The sequence below is a fragment of the Thermobia domestica genome, chromosome 7 (assembly GCF_964235325.1).
Source record: "Thermobia domestica chromosome 7, izTheDome1.hap1.1, whole genome shotgun sequence".
Taxonomy (NCBI): Eukaryota; Metazoa; Arthropoda; class Insecta; order Zygentoma; family Lepismatidae; genus Thermobia; species Thermobia domestica.
In genome coordinates, this window is record NC_137460.1 from 42093611 (window position 1) to 42121523 (window position 27913).

At 32.1% G+C, this 27913-nt stretch overlaps 1 protein-coding gene across 1 annotated transcript in view; it reads left to right on the forward strand.

Annotated features, from left to right (window-relative positions):
• Nucleotides 1-3371: 3371 nt before the first annotated feature.
• Nucleotides 3372-27913, forward strand: part of LOC145690032 (uncharacterized) — a 48568-nt gene continuing 24026 nt past the window's right edge. Inside the window, exon 1 of the mRNA XM_081764530.1 lies at nucleotides 3372-4140. Within this exon, the coding sequence (XP_081620656.1) occupies nucleotides 4115-4140 (26 nt within the window). The 5' untranslated portion in view covers nucleotides 3372-4114. The remainder of the gene's footprint in view (nucleotides 4141-27913) is intronic.

Here is a 27913-nt window from a genome sequence, read left to right on the forward strand (position 1 = left end):
ATTATTATTATTATTGAAAACGAAAATTGGAACATATTTATCAATCTTGTAGGGAGCTACCATTCATTCTTGACTGATTTTAAACATTGGGAATTATGGGAAACCCTCAAACAAAATATGCAAGATATTGTATCAAAATAAAATAATTTTAACAAGAAATATTTTTAAAAAAAATTGCTAAGGGAATGGGGGTTATTTACCCCTTTACTCCTTATTCATTTTAACTTCATGTAGAGAGAATGATGTAGAAACCTCAAGGAAAATATACAACATATTGCATTAAAATCGAACTTTTTTTTTTACTTAAAAATATCGTAATTTTTTGTTTGTTTTCTTTTGTTTAATTGGGGAGAAGCAAATTCACGCTTACACTCTTGGCAGATTTTAACAAGTTAAGGAGATAATCGAAATTCCTCTAAATAAACTACACATTATGTTTTGTCAAAAGTAGGACATTTTTTTATTTTACGTGATTTCTGATGCAAAATTATTTTGTATGTAAATGAATAAAATTTGCAAATAAATAACATTTTGCGACAAAATTAGTGGTCACAGATATCATAGGCACCGACTTTTATGTTTCTCAATGGGTGCTCAAGCTTCGGCACTAATGTTCCATACTCTTTTTTTTTTTCTTTCTTTCCTTTTTACTAGATCCAATAGACAAACAAGTTCTCAAATTCTTTCTGAGGGGTAACAAGTGCTGGTGAAATAAAATGAACCGTGAAATTGTTTTTAAATTAAGAAGACCAAAGAAATTTTAATTTATTTTAGCACGATTTCCTAAACTTTATATTGAACAAAATTCCTAAACATTATTTTGTTTTTTCGTATTTCAAACGTGTTTAGCAATATTGGCCAAAATAAGGAGACAGAAAATTATTAAAATAATAATGATTACAGTCAAACATTTAGAACACTTGAGAATAATTTGAGTGAACATAGAAAATGATTCAACTATCTTGTAATTTACGTAAATCATTTTGCATTTTTAAAAACTAGGGATGCGCACGAGACAAGATTTGTGGCTGTCTCGTCTCGAAAATGTGCTGTGAAAGTGATGTTTCGACTCGAAAAATGTATATTTCTCTATTGGAAGAGCCGTGTCTCGATTCGAATTTTTCAGGAAAATCCTGTCTCGACTCGACTCGTGCGTATCCCTATTAAAAACATAAAATTAACAACATCAAACACCAAGTTCTTTAAAGAAATAATTACACTCGAGAATTACTATTATCGTTGTAATGTTATATCGCTCGATCCTCGATATGCCATAAACCTGAAGAGACTAAAATATGTATTGATAAATTATAATTCAACACATATGTATCCCTATCTAAAATTTAACTTGGGATTACATGCACTATAGTTTCTTTTTATTATTCGCCGCATGTAAGTGTAATGTCGAAGTTAATTCGAACTCAAAAGTTCAATGGGTCTTCATCACCCATTAAATACCTCCAATGGGTTGAGCCCCGGAGCACCCACGTAGTCGGAGTCTATGACAGATATCCATAGTTATTTCCAATGAACTTAAGAAGTTCGTTACTGAATTCTCTATGTGTATGTGTATGTCTGTTATTTGCATTTTTTTTTTTTTTTTCAATTTTGAGCCATCAATTCGGTAGGGCATCAAAAACTATCTGGAAGAAGTGATGAAATTTTTAGCGTCACTTTTACTGTTCCTGAGATATTGGCCAAAAAAAAAAAAGTTCCGATTTCGGGAGATTTAAGGAGTCATATTTCGGGAACCGTAAGTCATAAGAGAAATCATATTGGTGTTGTTCAATACCTAAGAGGATGATGAACATTTTGGTACCAAATAGTAACCGGTGGTCACTGGCCAATTGGCCACCATTCCCTAGATATTGGCCAAAAATATTTAGATTTCGGGAGATTTAAGGAGCCATATTTCGGGAACTATAAGTCATAGAGAAATGATATTTTTAGACTTTTTCAATTTTGAGCCCTCCATTTTGAGCATGTGTCTTCCTAAAACAACATATGGTAGAACGTTTTAACAGAATTCTTAAGAGTCTTCATCCCGGCAAAATTAAAATACCGCTAATTTTACAGAAATTATGTGATATCTTCAAATAGATAAAAGATAATCGAAATGTGAAACAAGAGCGCCCTAGACAATATTATTTTACATGAGAAACCGTTATCACGACTCACTTATCTGCTTTCGATTTCGAGCCATTTTGAAAATCGGCATTTATTTTCGCGTTTCTAAACAGCTGAAAACGGAAAGCCACTAGGTGACTTGTGATAATGGTACCTCACGCAAAATAATATTGTGTAGGGCGCTCTTGTTCCATATTTCAATTATCTTTTATCTATTTGAAGATATCACATAATTACTGTAAAATTAGCGGTATTTTAATTTCGCCGGGATGAAGACTCGGAAAGATTTGGTACTCAAGGAAAATATAAATGAATAGATATATTACAAGAATTGTTTAATGAGTATAATATGAGTATAATAGTAGGACAATTGGTAAAAAACCTGTAGGAGTTAATAAGAAAAAATAATTATTTTAAAGTTAGGTCTGGCAATGTTCTTGGAGCATTCTCACTAGGTTAAATATAGATACTCATAGTTACTCCATGTATATTTATACCTGACGAAGAACTTCTCCAGTAGCAAGTAACTTCTAATCCTTTCATGACTTCATACGGGTGGTGAGCAATGAAGTGACACCAAAGTACTACAGTTAAGTAATGTCATCACCACACAAGATAAGGACAATTAAAAATTCGTATAGGGAGGGGTAATTATCAGCAGAAAACAAAGAAAAATACTCAAGTACAACGTAAGACGCGTTTTAACACAAGAGGACATCCGTAGACAGAAAGAGATACAAACAGAGAGAATATATATGTACGTGAGTATATGTGTATAAGAAAAGCCTATTTTAAATTGTAGAGAAAATGGATTCTCAAACGGATTTTCCATGTTTTATGTGAAATTGCTTTTGTACTAATTCCTTGCCGGGGAGGTGAAGAGGGGAGAAGAAGGGATATACGCCCAGGAAAGCTAAGTAACTAAGTACAAGTGAATTTCGCTTTCTTTACCCCTTGCCTCTTCCATACTTCCTCTTGGTGCTGTTAATATTTTTTTTCTGTTTCATTACAAGCCCCCCTCCCCTGCCCCTCCATTACCAGGAGCCACCACAATTCTCAATATCTCTTTCTCTTATGTGTTAGTATTAGTATGTGTGTGTGTGTGTGTTTCATCCTGCCTACTGGCAACCAACCACTGTAAACCACCAGCTTTTTTTTCTACCTATGGGAACACTACTTTTGTTCAATAGGAACACACACACAGACACATATGAGCATATACACATATACAGTGACAGAGACGAGTACCGCTTGAAGTATATAACGTAATAGCACACATACACTTGTTGGTGTATGAGGGCAATTTGGCTTAACACGATAATTCGATTTAGTCTCTCTTCGAAGACGACGAAGAACTTACTCATCATATTGTATTTTACTACAGTATTCAGTATTGCACCTACACTTTGCCTCCTCTCTCCCCACCAGTAGCTACTGACTTCTGGAAATCCCCTCCCCACTCCTTTGCGTTTAACCCTAAAGGCTACTGTGCGAATCCCCCACCACTATCACCATTCTACTTCCACTATTACTCCAAAAATCACCCACCCACAACTTTTTTTTTTGTGAGAAATAACGTCATCACCTCCATAGTGTGCAATTGACCACCAATTCCTAAAGTTTTTTTTTTCGTTGCGCCACAGTGACTTTTTCTTACACGAGACCCTCCAGTTTATTGACGACAATACAAGAAGATACAAGTGCTTTACTGATAGTGCTTCTTCTTTCACAACTACAACAACACCTGTATTATTTTTGTGATTGCGAACCTTATCAAGATTTACCAACAAACAAAAAAGGATCGTGGAGTTTTATTTAAAACTAAGATTTTAGGTTTTTAGTTGTTTGATTGTTACTGTATTTGGTAGTAGTGATTTTTGTTTTTCAAATCAGGAAGGTGAAAGCCACAGTTGAAATTGCATTGTCAAGATGGATACCTCTGGTTGTTGGGACCAAGGCCCAATACCCTGCCAACCACAAGAAGAAGATGATAGTATTGTGGAAACAGATGAAGTAAGTACCTTGATACACATTTCATTTTTATTTTTATATAAATAATTTTCTTTTTCATGTTTTTACGGCCTAAAGGAAATTTCTGCAGGGCATATTGAGAGGAGTTATGTTCCACCATCTTATTCTTTTCTTGAAGACAGGTGCACAAAATGGCGCCCGCTCTTGTTGCTTTCTCCCTTGGCACAAGGTCTTTTGTTCTCAATCTGTTGTTCATCGAATAAAAAGAAAAGAATCACAAAAGAAACAGATAATTTATCCAGGAAGAATATTGAACAATGTGTGTGTTTGTATGTATGTTTTTGTAGCTTCTCGACAGAACAAAAGACAGATGAAATGTTCTTTGTTGAAACAGAACTTAAGGTCAGATATTAGATCGACCTAGTTAATTTCAATAAAAGAAGGATATGTTCCGAATTTGAATCAACATTACAAGATCTTTACATACCAACCACGTTCTTCTTCTTCTTCTTTTAAATTATAACCGTCATTGTTACTCATTCTTCTGTTAATATTGTTAACGAAAGCCCATATCTAATGATTCTCTTCTGAAGAAAACTTCAGTAGAGGGAAATTCGTCCACAAGTCGGTGAAACATTAGAAAGTTCGCGAAAAGAAATTTATGATATATGCATATATTTAATGCATGTAAGTGCTTTAAACATATGTTTCAAACCAGTTATAAGGAATTCTAGTACGAAAGTATTTTATTAATAAGGATTATCTTACTCTTGAAAGTTGGAAATTTGGAGATAAGTGTAGAACTATACTATTATTCTCTAAACATAATTTTCTGAAAGTTAATCTTCCTTAGAATTTCCGTTTCCAGATGAAAGAACTTCATTTCTATATTTATGAATCAATACCTGAAAATTAAAACCTTATATATATATATATATATTATTTAAAACTTTAAAGTCACCAAAAATTATACTAATAAAGTTGTATCTCAAAATACATTTGCATTAGCAATAGGTATACGAACTGTTAACAGAGTGGCATTAGCTGTTTTACTAGTATTAGATACCAATACTAGTAAAAGCAAGTAGCGATACATAGATCTAATTAAAGGGCAATCGCATTCTGATGTGTCTATTAAAAAACCGTACTCAGGGAGGGAATATTGTAGGATCATAACTCTCCCCTTCCCCGAAATTATCAAAATATTTACACTTCTTGAAAGAACATGTTAACTCAATTTCAAACTTCTATAATTAATGTTCTTGTATATGTTTCTTTTTTTTTTAAATTTTAATCAGACTTGCTTTTCTGGGTGCTTGCTTGATGTATTATCTAAATAAACATTACTGTCACTATATTCCCATTCATTTCCTGAATTTTTGCAACTCCACAATAATAAATGGTATGATTATTTTGGAAAATAGAATGTTTTCTATTGTAGACATTTGAAGGCTTGATTATTAAAATGACATAAACCATTGATTTCTGAATTATGAGGTAAATTATAGTCATGTCGATTTAAATGACTTATATTCATGTCCATTTAAGTCATTTAAACTCATTGTGTAAATACTAAAGGTACTTTCTAAATTTTCGATGTTTCCATGATTGTCATTTCGGTTTTAAATCAGGAACATTTCAAGAGCAATATATTTACTTTTTGATGCTGAATTTCAGCCTCAGATTAAATCGTTTTTACCGTAAAAATGTATATAACCTACTATGACTTAAAACTCTTGAAGTATACCATTAGCTTTCAACTGAAAGAAGTTATTTTCTTTAATGGTCAATATGCACCTAATGAGTGGAAAAGGCAGTGAGTTTATGAAAAAGTCAGAAATTACAAAAAAATTGGGCTTCAGCATTTGATTACACACAATTTTTGAAAGATATTGAAGAAAACTCCTAAAACAATAAACGACCATATCGTTGAAACTTTCTGTTATTACAAGCAACTATCATACCGTATAAATACAAGATATTATACAGATATAGATTACACAAAACAATTCCTAGTCTAATGTTTTTACGTTTTAGAAGGGGCGAGTATTTCAAGTTTGCTAAAACATTTGTATGAATTCAATGTTACTTTTTGAAAGTGAATTTCCATACTGATTAATATCACTTCAACCTAAACACTTGTTGATTCAGAAGAACAAGTGTTCCACGTCTACCGAAAATGCATGAATAGAATGTTACCGTTTTAAAATAAATTCAATTGACCCTTTTAAAACAAAAAGCCCTATGTTGATTTTTTTGATATTATCAGCAGTAATTATACTGATTAAATATATTGCAATTTCAACCTTAACACTTGTTGATTCAGAAGAACAGTGTTCCACGTCTACCGAAAATGTTGTATGAACAGAATGTTACCTTTTTAAAATAAATTCAATTGACCCTTTTAAAACAAAAAGCACTGTGTTGATTTTTTTTGTTAAATTTTATCATCAATTATTGTTCAGATAAATAACACAAAATAGTTTCCGTGGCAATGCTTTTGTTTTAGTAGAACAAATATTTCACATTTACCGAAAAAGATTTTATCAATAGAAGTACCTTTTGAAAATAAACTCCTCAATGTATTCATCTCAAGTTGTATTTTCTGTTATTATTAGGGACTACTATACTTAAGAAATTTTCAACAACACCAATGATTTTCTTTCAGAAGAACGCTATTTCAGTTCTACCAAAATAGTTGTTATCTTTTGAAAGTAAATTCAATTAATCCGTTGAAAACAAATACAACTTTGTTGAAATTTTCTGATATTATTAACGGCTATTATGAAAATAAAGAATTCAAGACAATTATCACACGAATCCTTTGGTTTTAGTAAAACAAATATTTCATGTCTATCGGAAAGCTAATATAAGTGGAATGCAATCTTTTAAAAGTAAATTTTTCAAGGCTTTTCATCTTAAAAAAAAGAAGAAGAAGAAGCTTTTAGTTGAAATTTTCTATTACTATCAACGGTTGCTATACTGATAAGCAATACAGGAAAATTTTAAGAATACTAATGCTTTTTGTTTCAGATGAGCAAATATTTCACGTCTACCGTAAAGCTTGCATGAATAGAATTTTATGTTGTGACCCCCCCCCCCTTCCAATTGATTCTTCTAAAACTAAGACCAGTTGCACCTTAAAATTGTTATAATTAGCTCATGTTATAGTAATAAATAATATTAGATAACTTCGGAGTATCAATGGAATGAAATTAGCTTTAGAAAAGCAACAGTTTCATTACTATTATAAAAAGGATGTATAACTGGAAATGTATGCTTCCCGAATGACCCGTATGAAAGAAAAGGACTTGGACCGTTGAAATTATCCATCAGTCAGCTTCTGCGATACTGTTAAAGAAAGTTCAATTTTCTATATTTTCTGCAAAAGTAGGATTAATAGACATGTTATCTTATGAAAGCAAACTCTCTTTTTTAACATCAACATAGTATGAGCAATATCAGAACACAAAAACTTACGTACGAAACGCTAAAGTTACCTATTCCTCATTCCAGTACTTTTCAGGCTTTAAAGTAGCTTTTGCAACAAACTACTGTTATTATTAAATTCTCATTTCATTATTGTATTTTATACTTGTGCTTTATAATTACTTCGTAAACAAATATCTTTGTTAGTAAAATATTCTAAAGTTAATCAAGGTAGTATTTATAAACATATAATTATTTAAAAACAACCTAAAATATTTTGAATAATTTCTATTCTATTCAATCATTATTTCATGTTATTGTTAATTTCAACTTATCAAAGTATGAAAAAAATCTGAATTCGTCAATACCCTTTCAGAGAAAATACTACAGAGAGAACAGCAAATGAAGAAGGTCGTTTTTTAAATAAAAAAATGAATTTAATAATTGTTTATTACTAATAATAAACTAGAGCTTTCAAACTTCGGTATCACGAGATTCTTGTTATAAATTCAGAATATTAAACGAATGAAGAACTTAATTAAATTTCATTCTTTTTCTTCAGTGCATTAACTGCGTGATCGAAATGTTGATTTCTATAATTCTATACGAGTAACGTTCGATGATAGCATTAAATGTGTCTGTTCTTAATGTTGTAAGAATACAAAAGCAGGAGTGTGTAACGAGGAATACCTAAAAAGTCGGTTTTGCTTCGTGTACCGATAAAAGATTTTCTTTACCGGCATATCTGATATATGAAGAAAAACCATTGAATAAGTGTCGTGTAAAATTGTGTCTACTGATAAGGCACCGCCGTGAGGGAAAGGTTAAAAAGCACAACCATAAACTGCAGAACAATTTCTAGATATCATATTAATGACGTGCTGAAAGGATATCTGTAAGATTTATATTAGACAACTGTTTATATAGATATTTCTTATATAAGAACATATGTGATAGATAATATTAATTACGTACATAATTACCCAATAAGTATGAACTGAAGAAAATTTTCTACAAAATATCATATTAGCAACGTGCAGTAAAGATGTCTAGAAGATAACTATTAGATAGTAGATAATCCCTATGGATATTGTATAAACATACTATATATATATATATATATATATATATATATATATATATATATATATATATATATATATATATATATATATATATATATATATGTGTGTGTGTGTGTGTGTGTGTGTGTGTGTGTGTAATAGAGAGATATTTGTATAGATATCTATGAATAATGGAATGATATCTCATGTTAATCGCCTTCATAATTACCTAAAAAGCAAGAACTGAAGTACATTTTGTACAAAATGTAGTGCACAAAAGATGTCTATAAGATTCCTATTAGATAAACGTAACTATTAAATAACGGTAAAATACCTAATGTTACTTACCTAATTATGTAATAGATATCTATATAATTTTCTAACTATCATGAATCTAATAAAGTCTTATATTAGCGACGCGCAGAAAAGATGTCTAGAAGATCCTTATTACATAATTGCTACCTATTAGATAACTATCTACGTAGATAATAACATAATACCTAACATTAATTGTTGCATAATTACCGAAAACTATAAATTGAAGAATATTTTATACAACATGTCATATTAGCTACGGATAGAAAGACTTCTATGAGATTTATATTACACAATAAATATCGATATAGGTATCTCTTAGATAAGTATCAATATAGATATGTATTAGATATACATATCTATATATCTATCTGTTAGATAATGACTTAATATCTAATGGTAATTACCTATATAATTGTTATGTAACCATTAACTGAAGAACATTTTCTACAAAATTTCATGTTAGTGACATACACAAAAAGATTCTAAGACCTCTATTAGATAATTGATATCTATTAGGTAAGCATCTATAGAGATATCTATCTGACAAATATCTATATAAATATATATTAGGTAATCACATAATACCTAAAGCTAATTATATACATAATTCATGTAATTATAATCATAAACTGAAGAATATTTTTGACAAAAAGATCACATTAGCGATATAAAGATAATATATCTATATAATATTCGTATTAGATAATAGACATCTATTACAAGTATCTATGTACAGTATATATATATATTAAAAGAGTATCTGAATAGATATTTACTAGGTAATGATATAATATCTAATGCTTTTAACCCATATAATTACTTAGAAACTATGAATTGAAGGACATTTTCGACTCTCGTATTAGTGACGTGCAGAAATATATATAGGATATCTGGATTATTCTAAATGTAGATACCAATTAGTTAATCAATCAACACCTATTTTAATTACCGACATAATTACGATAATCTAAATATTTTTCTACAAAATTTTATATTAGCAACATACAAACAATCTATATAGATATCTATTGTGATCAGATAATAGGTATATAATAGTTTAAATATCGATTTAATAATTATCCATATAGGTATATATTAGATAAAACCATACATACACATTGTTTCTTTAAATTATAGATATTAACGTTTTATAATTGTTAAAAAAAAAGATTGATGTAAGTATCATTATCAATTCTCAAATCCATTTTTGTGGATTGAATCTGTTTCGATAATTTCAATTGAAATGACAAAAATTTAACCAAAAAGTCACTATGAATATTAAAAGGAAAGGGAGTGATATGATGTGATGACATTTCAGATTTTATAATAAATTGATACAAAGAACAATTTTTGCTTGATCTTTAATATTACTATATTTAACCTTTCAATTGTAGCTTGTAAATTCCACAATTATATCCGAAACAATAGAAAGTAACATAAGGCTATCTCATTCCTAAATCTAATTATAGTAAATATATTTAATATAAAATAACAGACCTGTACCGATGTTGTGTACTTGTACGAAGGTGTTTGAATTAATTCTTTATAAACTCACTGAAAATTATAAAATTATATCTGAATACTAGCATAGGTTCCTTCAAGGTAAGTCGATAATGACAAATCTCAGTGCAATTAACAATTTGGCAGCAAATCTCTAAAAAGGTCGAATAGTCGTTATTTACACTGTCTGCAAAAGTATTCTGCAGAGCAATAATGGATAAAGTTTATCGGTTTATTTTTACTGCTCCAATCTATTTGAGTAGTATTTGTTGCAGTATATAAAGAAATGTTACAAATCGGCTTGGAGTTCCACAAGGATCAAATTTGGGACCTTTGTTATTTATAACAAATCTTTCTGAGTGCACAATAAAATCCCGAACACTTTTATATGCTAATGACCTTAAACTTTTTGACTTCCACATTATGCTCTCCACGAGTTTGGAGGTTTGACAGAATTGTTCTGACTGTCTGTCGATAGATATTAGATCAAAAATAGTAAGAGAAAGATACATATATTTATATAGGTGGATTCCATTTTCTCCATTAATATATTAAGATTATGTTAGATTCCCCTGGCATGCAAGTTCTTCGTAATATGAAACAAAGCTCATTAGTTTAAATGTATCAGATCAACAATAATTTTAATGAACTTCAAAAATGTATGACTGCAGTAGTTAAGTGATAACGAAATAAGATACCAAATGTAAGTAATAGTAAACTTAAAATCATAAATTGTACAAAACGTAAGGGGTCAGTGCAATTTCAAAATACAATAAACAAAACTGATTTACCGCTTGATAATATAGTAGTATAGTAATTATACTATACGACGTTTACATTTCAAACCTATATTCTAACAATATTCTAATTAAAGAAAATAGGCATCTTGAATTCATTCCTAGGAATTAGTAGAAAGTTTAGTACACTGCTATAGCCAGAAATTGTATTAAACTCAAATTACTCTCTCCGAGCTTGAATATAACCTTTATACGAAACCCAGACACACACACACACACACACACACACAGGAAACTAAGCCCATAAATCGAAAAAGCACAATCCGAATTCTAAGATATTTAGAAGCGAGCAAACATTTCTATTAGAATTAAAAGCTGCTAGACTTCCTGGTTCATCATAGTATTTATCATTCAAAGAATTACAATAGTATTTATCAATCCTGCGTGTTTCGGTATTGTTGGTCATTAAGAGAATACAATGTTCCTCCGATCATTATGTACACTCATGTCCAAAATGATTGTCGCATATCTATAACTGTGTTCTTGTAAAAATATAATTTGATAATGATTTTGCAGTGTATTTCTAATACTGATACTATGTGTATAATCGGGAAATGTATATTTGTGGCAAATTTCATACGAAAAGAGTTATAAATACGAACATTAGAATGAGTAAAACAAAATGTTGCTAAATGGACAAGAAAGTTTTATTTTCGTTTTATTGTTCTTATTTACTGCTCTTTTGACATGAAATTTACCACATTCATGTCTTTGCCGATTATACACATACTAACATTATAAGAAATACCGGGCGAATTCGTTATCAAACTATATTCCTACAACAACATATTTATGGACATACGACAAAAATTTTGGACATGAGTGTACATGTCGTGCTCTAATCATTAGCAATTGATGTTATTTAAAATAACGACTGTTTTTTTCACTCTAATTTAACGTTCCTAAAAGCAAGAGCTGTTTATAGTTTTCTTACGTTCTTTCCTTAAGTAAGAAATACTTAATAAATCTAACTGAAGAGGCATCTGGGGTATAATAATAATAATAATAATAATAATAATAATAATAAAGATTTAGTAGGATCAATATTAACAGACCAAAACCACTATTACATGCTGCGAAGAAATTAAATGTTGACTGAAAGCAGGGAAGTCATGTTATTATCCAGTTTAAAATCTTTTGTTGTCGCGAATTCTGTCGAGAAATTTCAAGCTTATAAAACGATAATTATCCCTGTCGTGCTGTATGGTTGCGAAACATGGTCACTTACTCTGAGAGAAGAACGCAGACTCAAAAGTACTTGAAAATAACATTTTGAGACGAATATTCGGACCCAAGAAGAACGTGGGGGAAATCATAACGGCGAACTGCACAATTTATTTCGTTTACCAAACATTGTTAGGGTCATCAAGTCTAGAAATCTCATGTGGGCAGGTTATGTAGCCAGAATGGAAAAAAGTAGCAACGCTTTAAAAGTTTTAACTAGAAGTCCAATCGGAAAACGACCATTAGAAAAACCTAGGCGCAGATGGAAGGACAATATTAAGATGGATCTCGCAGAAATACGAATACAATGTGGAAACTAAATCCAGTTGGCTAAGAACAGAAGTAAATGGAGAACTTTTGTGAATGCGGCATTGAACCCCCGAGTTCCATAGGCCATAAAGTTAGAGTTAAACATTTAGTGAATTTCATTTCTTTTGTGAATGCACACCAATACGTACATGGTTTCCTTAAGTTTGAATTTAGATTAATTTGTTTGAAAATAATGTGAGCAGGCAATGATAAAATAATTAATATGAACGAACATTTTGTGCAGATTTATCATTTCAAATTGTATGTTACTTATATCTAGTAATGATGTTTGTACATTTGACTATAAAATGTGTTAAATAGCCATATTATATTTTATGCCAAGCGAGAACTACTTCATATGACTTATACATAGTATTATACCGTATATATTTCATTTAAACACCTTTCAATGGATATCTCGCATTTATTATGAAATGAATCCTGAGATAGAACTACTACGCATGACAAAATAGATTATGGGAGAAGCTAAAGAAGGAGGATCTAAAGAAACAGTACCTTAATTCGTACCAGACTTTGAAAATTTTGTGGTTGCTTAATATTTGTTTAGAGTCTTGGATGATGAATATATGAAAAAAAAAAATGAGGAGCTACTGGTCACGAACGACGGTTTGAGTTGCATATCAATTCAAAAGTTAATCACAAATAGTTAGATTTCAGTTACTGTTGTCATATCGCAAATTCACAAAATTAATATGTAATACCGATTACTGCAAATTTTTGTAGTTACGTTGACGTAAACCGATGTTAATAGGTCCCAAGGTCTCCTGCGAATATTTGTGGCATTTCCCGTCGACCCACAATGAGCAATGGTGCATGAATGTAACAAACGTTTCGCAATTTATTCTACTTATGTACATTTTATTTCAAGTGCTTTTTTGAGTTTCATCAAGACTGGCATTTTACATTTATGATAATATACAGAGCAAACTCTTTTTGACTTCCATCAAGATTGGTTCTTCAATGATATACAATAAATATTACTGTATTATATATGCAACTTTTACTATATTATACAGAGATTGCTTGCATGTAACTACATGAACATGTATTAAGATATTCGTACTTTACTAACAGCAATTAACATCAATAAATGGATATATATATATATATATATATATATATATATATATATATATATATATATATATATATATATATATATATATAAACTAACTAACTAACTAACTCTATGGCCTATGGAACCCGGAGGTTCAGTGCCGCGTTCACAAAAGCTCTCCACTGACTTCTATCCTTAGCTAATTGGATCCAGTTTCTACTTTGTATTCCTATCTCTGCGAGATCCATCTTAATATTATCCTCCCATCTGCGCCTAGGTCTTCCTAAGGGTCGTTTTCCGATTGGTCTTCCAGTCAAGACTTTGAAAGTGTTTCTACTTTCTTCCATTCTAGCTACATGACCTGCCCACCTAAGCCTCCTAGACTTGACGACCCTAACAATGTTGGGTAAACCGTATAAACTATGTAGTTCCTCGTTATGAAGCTTCCGCCATTCCCCATTCTCGTTCCTCTTGGGTCCGAATATTCTTCTCAGGATCCTGTTCTCAAATACTTTCAGTCTAATATATATATATATATATATATATATATATATATATATATATATATATTACTGGAAGTTAGACTTACGTTTTCTTCTTGCTAGACGTGCCAAAATGAATTTCTTTTTCAATTTTCGTGAGGAAGGACTGTAAGTATAAATATTTTAAAGTCGTATTTCTTCATATTCCATCTTTCTGTGAACTGAACTGTAATGTCAATGATTTGATTTCTTCAAATCTATTCACAATAAAGGTGTTCTCTTTGATATAAATAGTATTAAATTTATATATGTATAGTACAAATGTGTTTCCACAAATCAAGGAATATTTAACTGAACTTCAAGAAAAAAATCAGTAAATCAAATTATTAAAATTCGTTCGTTTAGAAGAAAACAGAATAATAATTCCCGCATAAATGAAAGGGCTAAGAGAACTTATGTAAATACTCAGCAACTGTCAATACTCAAATAAAAAATATGCAACTTTGCCTAGAAAGCCGAACATCGAAATACATCGTATTATAAGGTCCCGATAAAGTACAACATTCAAAGTTAAATCAGCTTGTCATGCACGAAAATTTTACTTCCTAAAGACAAACTATACAGGGTGTTACAAAAGTATGGTGCAATATTTTGGAAATTGGTTCCTTACATCAAAATAAGAAGAAAAAGTTTAACATAGATCTGTGCTCAAAAATGGATAGTTCGGAACTATAGGGTGCCGAAACCGTGAAACATGTGAAATGTAAAAGTTCATAGTCCCACTACTATGGGACCTATCGTAGTTAGGTCAAGACATTACTGAGGAACTGGTATGTGAACTATCCAAATATCCATGTTTAAGAATGCTCCAGTACTTGCACACCAATTCTTAGAGAGGTAGGTGGAGAGTGATCAAGTACTCCCAAACAGCCCTTCTAAAAATGATTCTTGCAAGTTCAGGAGGTCCTGTAACATGGATATTTGGATAGTTCACTTACTAGTTCCTCAGTGATGTCTTGACCTGACTACAATCGGTCCTATAGTAGTGGAACCATATATACATTTAAAGCTCAGTTTTTCACGTTTTCGGCACCCTATAACTTCGAAACTATGCAATTCCAACCACATGTCCGTACGAACTTTTTTCTTGTTTTGATGCAAGGAGTCAATTACCAAAATGTTGTGAAATTTTTTTCTAACACTCTGTATTAAAAATATCATACAGAAACATGTTTTCTTCTCAAGTTTCAAAAGTTGACTTATCCATTAATGAACTGAAAACCTTGTTAAGTCATATATATGATACAATGGTCAAATTTACTCCTTGCACTTCAGCACAATATTAACCTAATTTATGAATTTAGGAATACTTTGTCACTTTTTCTTTTTAGCAGTATACAAATTATATGAAACTACTGCCCGTTATAAAATTTAAATCGTGCCTCCGTTCTGCCTTGCCTTAAAAATTTATCTGCCCACGTTACTGTCATTTATATATATATATATATATATATATATATATATATATATATATATATATATATATATATATATATATATATATATATATATATATATATATATATACAGAAATTGGATTCGTATTACACTAACCAAAGCATTAAATGAATCAATAGTTTTGAAAACGTCGTAAGTATGAAAAATAAAGTTATGGTAAAATCGAACAAAAATCTGTTTAATTTTTGAAAATCTTGCTAGATATGGAATTACCGAGCTTTGTTTGAAAAACTAGTTTTTTTGGGGGGGGGGTAATTGTGTGCAATGAACAATTTGTTTAGAGCAATTAGTGTACTCGATGCAAACTTGCCATTTTCTGACTCATGATCTTTTCAAAACCACTGATTCAAATACTGTATATTCATTGCTATTTACTGTATTGATGTGAGTGTATTGCAATGAAAACTTTTAATGCAAAGGATAGATCTGTCTCATTCCGAAATGTTTTTTTTTCTGTAATATTTCCTTTTCCCAATATTTTTTTGTAAAAAAAGAAAGAAAAATTAACACTGTTCAAGCAGATGCATGAATTAACTGACACAGCGTTTGTGCCCATATCTAAAAAGACAATAATGTAAAAAAAAAAAAAAAAAGAAAGAAAAAAGGAAAGGAAACTAGAAATATGGTTCACGTTTTATGCAGTTCTTGTATACCTTCAAGGCTTCAGTAATAGAATTTGAAGCTTTCCGGAAATTTAACATCAAACACATTTTTCTTTCTTCTTTTTCTTAAGGAAAATTGAAAACTGCTCCGAAAACTGACACCATGTACTGTGTTAAAAGGAAATAGCGCACCTGAATTTTGGGAGAACTCTTTATTTTTTTTTTTTCATTATTATTGTTCATTAGAAATGACTGGGAAGAGGAGGAGGCAGTTGTAAGTAGAAACCTTTAGGCTGTACCGGTAAAGTACCAATTCCTTGTCATAGATAACTTCACAAAATGTACTTGTAAAATGAGATTAACCCAGGAATAAGCCCCAAGAGAGAGAGAGTGTGTGTTCAAAAGAATCACCTGTCTTTTTTTGAGATAAAAAGGTATGAAAATGGGCTGCTAATCTTCAACATTAACCTAACCTTCCATGACAACTCTTAATATCCGCAAAAGGAAACCAATCTGATAACGGACTACTAACAAGGCACCAAATAACAAAAAAAAAAAAAAAAAAAAACATTACATGCACACACAGACAATATGCAGAGAGAGAATAAACAGCAGATGTGTGAAATATCGTACATGATTTTTCAAGCACATGCTCGTACGCTTCCATGTAGGGAGAGAAATTTTCTATACAAAAAAGAGGAAAGAATTTCGCTCTCTGATGTTGGAGACTGATAATAATGGTACCCAAGATGTCTAGAAGCTAAATCTTTATTTAAATTTTATATATACATATATCAAAGGTAAAAAAAAAAAGAAATACACAGTGTAACATTTCCTTTGGGAAATGAAATTAAACACTTATTTCCCTAGAGCAAAGCTTCCAGAAAGAGCTTCCGGCGATACTATTAGTACACGTGAAGAAAAATTTTGAAAAAAGCGAAACACTATCTCTCACACACTCAAACAGGTGTCCAGAAGCTAAATCAACCTGAAAAAAAAGATAAAAAAGAAGAAGAAGAAGAAGAAGAAGAAACTGCAGGTGCCTGTGTAATCTAGAAACTGCCTTTAGCTACCAACAATTTTCCACCACTGCATTAAATTTTATAAGCGTTTTCTTTCCGTACTTACAGGTGGGTCTCATACATAACAGTTTAAAAGCGATAACTTCTGCTATACAATTGCCGCTACTTCTATTTTATTCCCACCAGTAGATGCGGGCACGTGCGGTGATTTCGAAGCCCGCAGGCCAGCAACGTTAGTAAAATTGACGCCTGACAACTGTCTCCCTCATTCATGTGCAAAAATGAGTTTAGTCTCTCTCTCTCTCTCTCTCTGTAATATAATCGTATAATAATTCCGAAAAAGACAATGTTTATACCCAACTAAAGAATTGGAAAGCAAAATAGCACATTATATTTTGTATACTTAATATACACATTGCTCAAACATACAGTATTAATACGTAGAAAATAAGCTAAACCTAATATTCCATAGTAGAGAAATTTCATAGGAAATATGACATACACAAGAATTTCAATAAAACTCGTCACTTGATAACCCGGTAGTTCGGATAACTCGGTCCCACCTTGGTCGGGCGAAAAAAACCCAGCGCGCAGACCTGTTCAAGGTCATTGCCGGGCATTTTTCTGAAGCCTGTCTTATCAGGTAAATTAATGTACAGTGTGTATTCATTAATTTTCATTTCCATGTATAGTAAAAGCACTATGCATTCATAAAGTACGTACTTTCCCATTGTTTAAAGGTAATTGGGCAGTTTATTCTCTGTTGTATTCTCAAGTAACCAATACATACTGTATTTTTTTTCAGAGGAAACACTCGTTCTTTTTCAACCCTATTCCCGACAAACCGGCATTTTCACAAATTCGGTCACCCTCCAGTCCACTTAGGCCGAGTTTTCGAAAGTCTACTGTAGTAAATGCGATTTACTTCGTTTTTTAATCCAATACACATTAATATATATATATATATATATATATATATATATATATATATATATATATATATATATATATATATATATATATATATATATATATATATATATGTGTGTGTGTGTGTGTGTGTGTGTGTGCAACAGATTCGCCAACTATTCACATCAGACACATGGCGAAACTGTTACACGTTAATATATATATTTTACAATAAAGATATTGTTTTGCTCAGCAAGTAGTTTACACCAATACAACAATTTTATAGAACATGTATTACAAATTTTAAATACAGTCTGATTCGTTGAAAGTCTGACATAACTAAGTTTTTAGAGCTTACTCTATATTTCAAAGAAAAAATATTTAACCTCTAAATTTTCAGTGCATATTTGTTTTTAAATTACGTCATACTAAATTACTATCAGAGCAGGAACATTTTTATAGAAATTATGATACATTGGACTTTTAAGACTTCGGTGGGGAGGAGGGGAGGACAGAAAGTAATACTGAATTTAAATTTTCAAATTGTGTAGAATACTGAGTGTTTCTGGCATAAATATATTTTCCATACTATGTTATTTTCTTAAAAATGCCATACTGTTTTTTTTTATTACCCAGTATAGAAATTATATTTTATGCGATCACTGAATGTTTTTTCGTATGACGAAACTACGGTAGGTTTTTGATGCTACAGAGAATACAAAAGTGGTTAAGTCTATCACTTTCGGCTTCAATAAAGGAATAAACTTTGATAAAAGACAGTAGAGAGAAGATCACGCCAAAGAATTTAATGCGTGGGATATGGATAGCTACCGTTAAAGTCACCGTTACTCGTTAACGGATTACTCCGTTAATGAACTCAGCCGAGATAATCGATCTATCTATCTGCTGCAAAAATATCTTTTTTTTTAAAAAAAAATCGTATTTGTTCAAGCGTTATCGTGTGAAGTAACGGACGGACATACAAGTACTAACAGCCAGGGGCGCCCGAAGAAAATTTTGCTAGAGGGGGGCCATCTCCATGGTTACCGTATTACGTATGGTATTTCTGGTATCTAATATACGTGGTTTGCTACTATATTACGTACACAGTTTCGTAAGCCAGTGGCGGCCCGGGTCCCACCCTGCCCTCTCCTTCTGGCGCTCATGCTAACAGTACAATCTTATAGGTTTGATTGCGTGCTTCTAAAAAGTTCGGAGGTGGAACATATTCCTGTGATTCTGAATCATATCAAAGATTGTTTTCCTCATTTTATAACAGTTTTTTTTTTCTCTCTATGGAAATCTATATTGATACTGGAAGTTTTAGATTTCTATTACGTTCAGCTTCAACAGAGCGATAACAACTAATATGGAATCTAATTTTGAGTCCCTGAATTCTTACCAAAGAACCGATTCACGCTATACCTAGTACTACTTTTGCTTTATAGTGATCAATATTGAAATCAAAAATGATAGGCGTCGGATTATGGATTTAGTGTATAAATTACACTTGAGATTTTAAAGTAAAATGATAGACGGAGAAAGATGGAAGATAACAAGAATTTTAGGAATGAACAAAAAATGGATCGAAAGGTTGAGATCTTGCCAAGAATTTTAGGAATGATAAAAAAAAAGGATCAAAAGATTGCGATCTTACACAATAATTAGTTTTTGGATCAGGGGCTACAAAAGTTTGGAACGGCCCCTAAACCGAGTTTTCGTATTTTTTACGGAATAAGGACATCATATTGAGTAAATTGTTAGTTTTGATATGGCTACACTATATGTAGTTCTCAAAATATGGGGTGTACAAGATAATGTTTAATTGAATGAAATATATTATTTTTTTTTATCAAGGGCCACAACATTTTTCAATGGCTCGTAAATCGAGTTTTCATATTTTTTTACGGAATAAGCACATCATACTGAGTAAACTGTTAGTTTTGATTTGGCTACACTGCATGTAGTTCTCAAAATATGGGGCGTACAAGAAAATGTTTGACTGAATGAAATATATTGGATTTTTTTTTTTTTTTTTTTTGGATCAGTGGCCGCAAAATTTTCGAACGGCACCTAGATCGAGTTTTCATATTTTTTACGGAATAAGCACGTCACACTGAGTAAATTGTTAGTTTTGATTTGGTTGCACTATATGTAGTTCTCGAAACATTTGAATGAAATATATTGATGTTTGATTGAATGAAATATATTGAATTTTTTGGATCAGGGTCCACAAACTTTTTGAATGGCCCCTAAATCGAGTTTTTTTTTTTTTTTTTTTTTTTTTTTTTACGGAATAAGCACATCATACTGAGTTAAGTGATAGTTTTAGTTTGGCTGCACTATATGTAGTTCTCGAGATATAAGGCCTAGAAGAAAATTTTTGCCTGAAATATGTTGGATCTTCTGATCCAAAAAAGAGATACTTCTGATCCGAAAAAGAGTATAGTATTTTCATGTATATAGATAGGGTTCTAAGATTTTCAGACTAAAAACCCAGCTATCCTGATTGAGTTGGCTATCTTGATTGATTTTCAATCAAACTGGCATTGAACTTTGTTTGTATGTGTAAGTTATGCAACTCAAATATCACAAGTGACGCTTTGGTTGCCTAACCACCTGATTGGTTATACAAGGTAGCCTAAATTCAAAACTAACTGTTCTTGTTGTTTGTTGAAACTTAGCGTTGCTTTTAAGTATCGGAGCTTTATGGAACGAGGACCTACAGTTAGAATGGAATTCAAACCATTATCGAGTTGTTCGAATTTCATTATTGTGCCGCCGGGATCGAATCCGGGACCCTGTGTATCAAAATAAATAAATAAATAAATAAGTAGGATTGTTGAAAAACCACGCCACTACTCTTCAGAAAGACTCGAACTTGCAGTAGTTATAGGCTCATGATCGACTGTCTAACCTCTCAGACAACTCGACTGCACCAAACCTTACGCTGTTATAATAAAAGAAATGGGTAGAAAACAACTTATATTTTGGTTATAAAATCACGCTTTCATATCATTCTCTGCTAAGGAAACATTTTTTGTGAGCTTCAAATAATATGTTAAAAGAATCTAACGTGAGTTCAGTCCCCAAAATTAAAGTCGTAAACGGGCATTTTGGCTGGTTGAATTAGTGTTTAGTATCTTTTCTTTTTTTTAACACGACGCATATGATGTATTATTATTTGCATACACACATCAAAGTGTGTGTATTCGCGACTGTGCATGTATCTTGCCCTCCCCCCTTGGAATCGGTCTGTTTTATTTTATTGGATTTGAACACTACAGGTTAGAACCCATTTACAGTATTCACACATTTTTTACACTATTTTTACAGGTACTATACATTATTATAAATTCCTGTCACTATATTTTTCTTATAAGTTTTTATCTTACTACTTAAATAATTCTTTAAAACTTTTTTACTTATACTATTATAGGTTGCACTCATTTTCCATATTGGCGACTTCTGGATAGGCCTGTATCCAGGGGGTATAGGGGGCCGGGCCCTCCTAAATTTTTATTGGCTTCCTCTAAAATTTTCACAGTAGGTTTGCAAATGAACTATAATATGTGATGAACTATAATATTTTTGGATCAGGCCCCCCTAACTTTTACCGGGCCTCCCTTACGTTTTCGGGCTGGCAACAGGCCTGCTTCTGGAGTATATTAGTCCTTGAAAAAATGAAATGAAATCTTTGAGTTTTACGTCCCACGGTTATGCCGGTTAGGCTCAAGAAGACGGTAATGATGAGTAATGAATGAAATGGTGGAATGAAGAAAGTGGGAGGAAACGGGAGAACCCCCAGAAAACCCACGCACACGGTGTTTGTCCACCACAAAGTTCACTTGGTGGGGGCTGGGATCGAACCTGGGACCCCAAGCAAGAGGTGAACGCTCTACCGCTGAGCCACCGCGGCCCCTATATATTAGTCCTTGGTTTTCCGGGATAAAATATATCAAAGTTATCTGGTCGTGTATTTCGAGATGGAACATGAATATGAAAAGATGAAATAAGTTCGTTACAGTTAACTTTTACCATTAAATATTTTATAAAGAAATACCATATCAAATAGAGTTCTTCTTTGTTGTAAACTCATGATACCAAAATTTGTATTTTGAGAGTCACTGTTATCTGTCTGTGGGTATACATGTGTTGCTTTGTACGTTAGATGCCTTTAAAATTTTAATTGATTTTTTCCTAGTTTGGCAATATTATATCTGAAAAGTGGATTTCAAATAGTACTTGTATATTCCAGTTTGGAACGAACATAGACTTCATAAAGTCTGAAGTGTTTTAGTTTTTTTGAATTCGCGCCTAATTATAAGTATCAATCCTAGATTTCTATGCGCTTCATTAATGATGTTGTTTGTCAATATGACAATCGAATGTTAATTTGGAACTATATAAGATACCTAAGACCCTAAATTATTCCGGAGCTGGTAGTATCTTGTTGTCAATTGAAAATGAAAAATATATCGATACCTTTCGTTTTGCAAATGTCATTACTTTACATTAGTTACCATTTATTTCAAGTAAATTTTCCTCACGCCACTTAACTACAGAGATAAGATCACGTTGGAGATTCTCGCAGCCCTGAACAGAATTTATTGAATAATTCTCTCTTGGAAAAAATCCTACAGACACCCCTGATCACAAACTTTTAAAGCTAAGAAATATTACTGCCGTCTCTTTATCATTTCAAAAGAAAATTAAGACATACACAGAAAGTGCTGTAAAGTGTTTGTAGATAATCCAATTATATTCTTTTTAAAAAAGAAAAGTAAACATTTAAGATTGTGATTAACAAACAGACAATTTGTCAAATGCACATGATATAAGTATAACAAGGAGCACTTACATACCATTAACATATGGCTACATTATATATCTCTTTGTATTGTCATATTGACGACAACACAACGGTACCATACTAGGGACAGGTAGAATTTTATTTTAACAAAAAGAACATGACGGTACCTTTATACAGTATGCGGGTGGCTTTAAAACTATAACGATTAATGACTTTTTAAATTTGTTTTTAGTTTACTTCAGAGTTGTGTTAAAATCATGAAGTTTTAATGTTGAGTACGTCTTAACATGTATTGTATTTTTCTAAGCTAGTGTTTCTCAAATCGTTGTCCGCGGATCACAAGTTGTCCTCGAGTAGGACTCCCAGATTTTGAGTCTTAGAAACCGTTACAGCTTATGAAATTTTACACTAAAAACTTCAACATCCTATGAAAATTTAGAGTATAGCCATAGTTATGGACTTGTTCTTTGCTGAAATATCTGAATTAACTAAATAGATCAGCACTATAAGTAAGTGTTAAAAAGTAGATTATTTAGAAAGTAGATTATTCCTAATAGTTGAGTATCGATAATTAATAATATGATACCAAAATGTCCTTTATTATTAAAGCTCTTTTGATATTTTTGAAAGTTCTTTCCCTCTCATAATTTGGGACAATATTTGGAACAGTGGTAACGCTATTGTATCTTATGTAGTGTTGTTTAAATACTTAATATACCTGTATTATGTAAAGTTTTAAAGAGGTTATTATATCGCGTACCCCTTCGGTATACCATTTCCTAATACTCGGAACAGACCTCAAAATTTGACGCCAAAATGTGAATTATGAAAGTGTACAAGGTTTACGTGAACTATTCCTTGCGTTGTTTTGCCTTGATTCATATAAATGTAACGACCCACTACACATGTAACTTAATAACAAATATAGTTACAAGTTTGTCTCGTTCTGAAAAAAAAAATATTCTTCTGGTTAAATATCATATAACACCATATGTTAATTGATGTTAATTGCCTTTGTCCATACTAAATCTATTTCTTATGGTCGTCCTTCCTCAGTTTTCTTCTTCTAATAGAAAAATTGATCATAAGAGTAGTGTGTGTGTGTGTGTGTGTGTGTGTGTGTGTGTGTGTCACACATGATCTGTAAAACTCACTTGATCTTGAACAAATTTGACATGAATGTAGACATTGGTTTCTTTACTATGGATGTGAAATAATTTTCTGTATATACTTCTTTGGTTTGTGAGTTATTGGCCATCAAAGTGAAGGATTGGTCTTAGATAAATTCATGGCAAAAGAAAACTAATTTCTATTTACAGCAAAAATTAGAAGAAAATACATTGAATAAACGTGTCAAACAGTAATTTGAGAATTAACGTTTTTACTTATGATAAAAATTTGCTAAAATCATTAAAGGACGGTTAAACTTTAAGTAAATGCAATATGTACTTATATAAAGATTTTCTAAAATCAGTGGAAGGTTAAACGTAAAGTAAATGCAGTGTATACTTATAATAAAGATTTACTAAAGTCAATAAAGGACGGTTAAACATTAAGTAAATGCAATGTGTGCTTATAATAAGGATTTGCTTTTAAAAAAACAATGAAGGACGGTTAATCGTTAAGCAAATTCAGTGTGTACTTATAATAAAGATTTGCTAAAACCAAGAAGGGCGATTAAATGTTAAGTAAATGCAATGCGCACTTATAATAAACATTTGCTAAATTCAATTAAGAACGGTTAAATGTTAAGCAAATGCAGTATACTTATAATAAAGATTTGCTAAAATCAATGAAGGACGGTTAAACGTTAAGTAAATGCAATGTGTACTTATAATGAAAATTTGCTAAAATCAACGAAGGACGGTTAAACGTTAGACACATGGGCGTCTCTGGCAAGTAAATTTTATTGAGGGAGACGACCAGAACAAAGAATGCTTGTAGTAGATTCCACCTAAATTTACGGCAAAATACGTAAATGGGGAACTGTTTGAATTAAGAGCCAGCGGTATTTGGTTTTTACCAGTACAATTAATCATAATTTGATTCCATAACTAGTTGGTCACTTGCTATAAATCTTATATATAAAGTTTCCGTATATTATGGTCCTGAGGAAATTTTGGTCCTTATGTAGAAATAATACCATTAATACTATTTTATACTTTTATATCTCTTTCCCTTTCATCATACCTTTTACCACATCATTCAAGGTATGATTTCTTATCCAACTATGTCCTAATATACTTTAAATTATTTCACATTATATTCCTTTATACAATTTTTATCATCCTCCCTCATTGGCTTATCGTTACATCTTCTTAAAGACATTTCACATTTCTCTCATTGCTTTCATTTGTCGTTTATATTCCATATCTTCGTTAATAATACTACCCATTTATTGAAAACTTATCAGATTTCTACAATTGTCATATCCTCAATCAGTCCAGCTACCATTATTTTAATATTTTTCATATTTATTCCCAACTCAAGCTATTTCCACAGCTTCTTTTTATCTTTTCTGACAATCACATTGATTTTCTATTCAGATTCCGCAACAATGGCTTTATCTGAAAAGTAAATACTAATCGTTCTAGTTCCTATCAAGTTAATCTATTTCCTAATCACTATACTTCTAAATATTCACGTCAATTCAACGTCACTGAAAGGCAAAAGTTTTGTCAAATACCTCTTCTAACTTTACTATCTTGTATCATTTATTGTATTCTAAACTTGAATATTTGATTCAAGTGTAAGTTTCTTCTGAGTCTGATCTTTCATCCGCAACATATTTCAGTTTATCTAGCTCAAGAAGTTAATAGCCTTTTCTAAATATGCGAATACTACATAGAGTTCCTTTCCTTTGTCTGAAAAGCTTTCACCCAACAGAGCCCTACCGTGTTTACTCGCGTATTAGTCGCCCTCGGATAATACTCGCACTTTAAGTTTGAAGTAAAAATATTCGCAAAAAAATTTCCTCGCATTAAAAGCTTCAAAAAGACCGCATATCCAACACTTTGGACAGAAGTGAAATGATACACTGAGGAACAGTTACTCAACGACAGACGCAGATATGACAAAAACTTCGGATGAGAATGAATAGTGCTTTTCGTATTTATGGACAGCTCTGACACTTCTTGTGCGTGTGTGTTTCTTTTCTGTGGTGTTACGTAGTTGTTATTCATTGTTTCCCGAATATGTAAATACTGTATATCATTCTTTTGTGCCAATGCCCAGGAGACTTTATTTTGTCTCGAGGGCATGCTGATCTTTCTTTTGGGGACCCAACACACTGGTCACCTTAAAAGATAGGCTGGTTGTAATGTCTGTAGCAGGTATGCTGCTACTAGTATGAAAGTTGTTGGACAACAAGACTTGTATAGTTAAAGTGTGGATTACATTGTGTGTCTGCAATCTCAGGACGATGCAGCAAACATCTATGGTACAATTAAATATCTTCAAGCGTGGCCATATACTGAGGCAGCGAGAAATCGGAAGGTCGTTCCATTGAAGTACCGCTCACATGTCATGTCGTGTCAGTGGTTCATCGGTGTTATATACGACGAGAAGCAGAGGGTTCTCATTGCCGATATCGCCTTTTCAGTGCCTCCACGACGGACCGAAGTGCTCCTAGAAAGGATCATTCGGGTAGCTCCATAACTGGCAGTATGGTGACCACTAGTGCAATCAGATACACCATGGTTCTCTAAACACTAAACACAATAAGTGCATGAACACAAAACTACCGATTACTGAAGATTGAGGTACCATCCTGCATTCTTTTCGTACGATTACTCCTGATACCTGTTCATCCCCCAAGAACTTTCCTGGTGATATCGAGAGATTACAGTGGCAAGACGAGTTGAGGGTGATGGTTTTCAGTGATGAGAGTAGTTTCTAGCTTAGAGACAGTGACGTCCTGTGTGCGCATGTAAACTTACAGGTGGCAGGAAAATTACAGCGTGTTTTCACTTGCCATATGGAACTCATACTTTACTTTGTTAAAAGGGGAGCTGAAAATAAGCCTCCATTCGCCTCTGGTTCTCATTCAAGGGAAATATGACAAGTATATTGTGCATACAGGGTGTAAGTTCTGTCCTCCAGTCTTATCTGGACACTGTCTCGGATCTCATCTTCCAGCAGCATATCGGTTGTCCCCATACCGCAAAGTGAACTCAGTGTATTCTGTTCAGTATATGCTCTATACTGTAGCCTGCTGGTCTTCGGACTTACACCTTATCGAGAACGTGTGTGGCATGATGAAATGGCGCCTGACCACCAGCCGGCTATGACAACGATGATTTCCCAAACAGACATTACCTAAGTATTTGACCGACTATCCATCCTAACAGTTGTATGGCCGCTTGTGGAAGTTACACGTTCTATTAAGACAAGTAAATAAGTACTGTATGTTTTGTAACATGCTCAAGATGTGCCATGGGTGCTATGTTGAAAACCTTCCCCACCATCGTCTTCTTCTGTACCAGCTTTGCGCTAGATCCGTGGATTCATATTGTGTGCTCTTAAATACGTTTGCGGCACTGTACTCATATAATCCTCATATATGTTATTTTATTTTATTTATTTTTCAAGCTAATGCAATCTTCACTTTTTAAAGAAGTCTTATGACTACTCTGTACTCATTTGATTACAAATTTCGAATATTTTTCTTTTCTTTTCCCATATTCTTCTTAAAAAATACAATAGTACGTTACCTTCTTCAAACTTGTTTTTAGTATCGCAATTCCTTTGC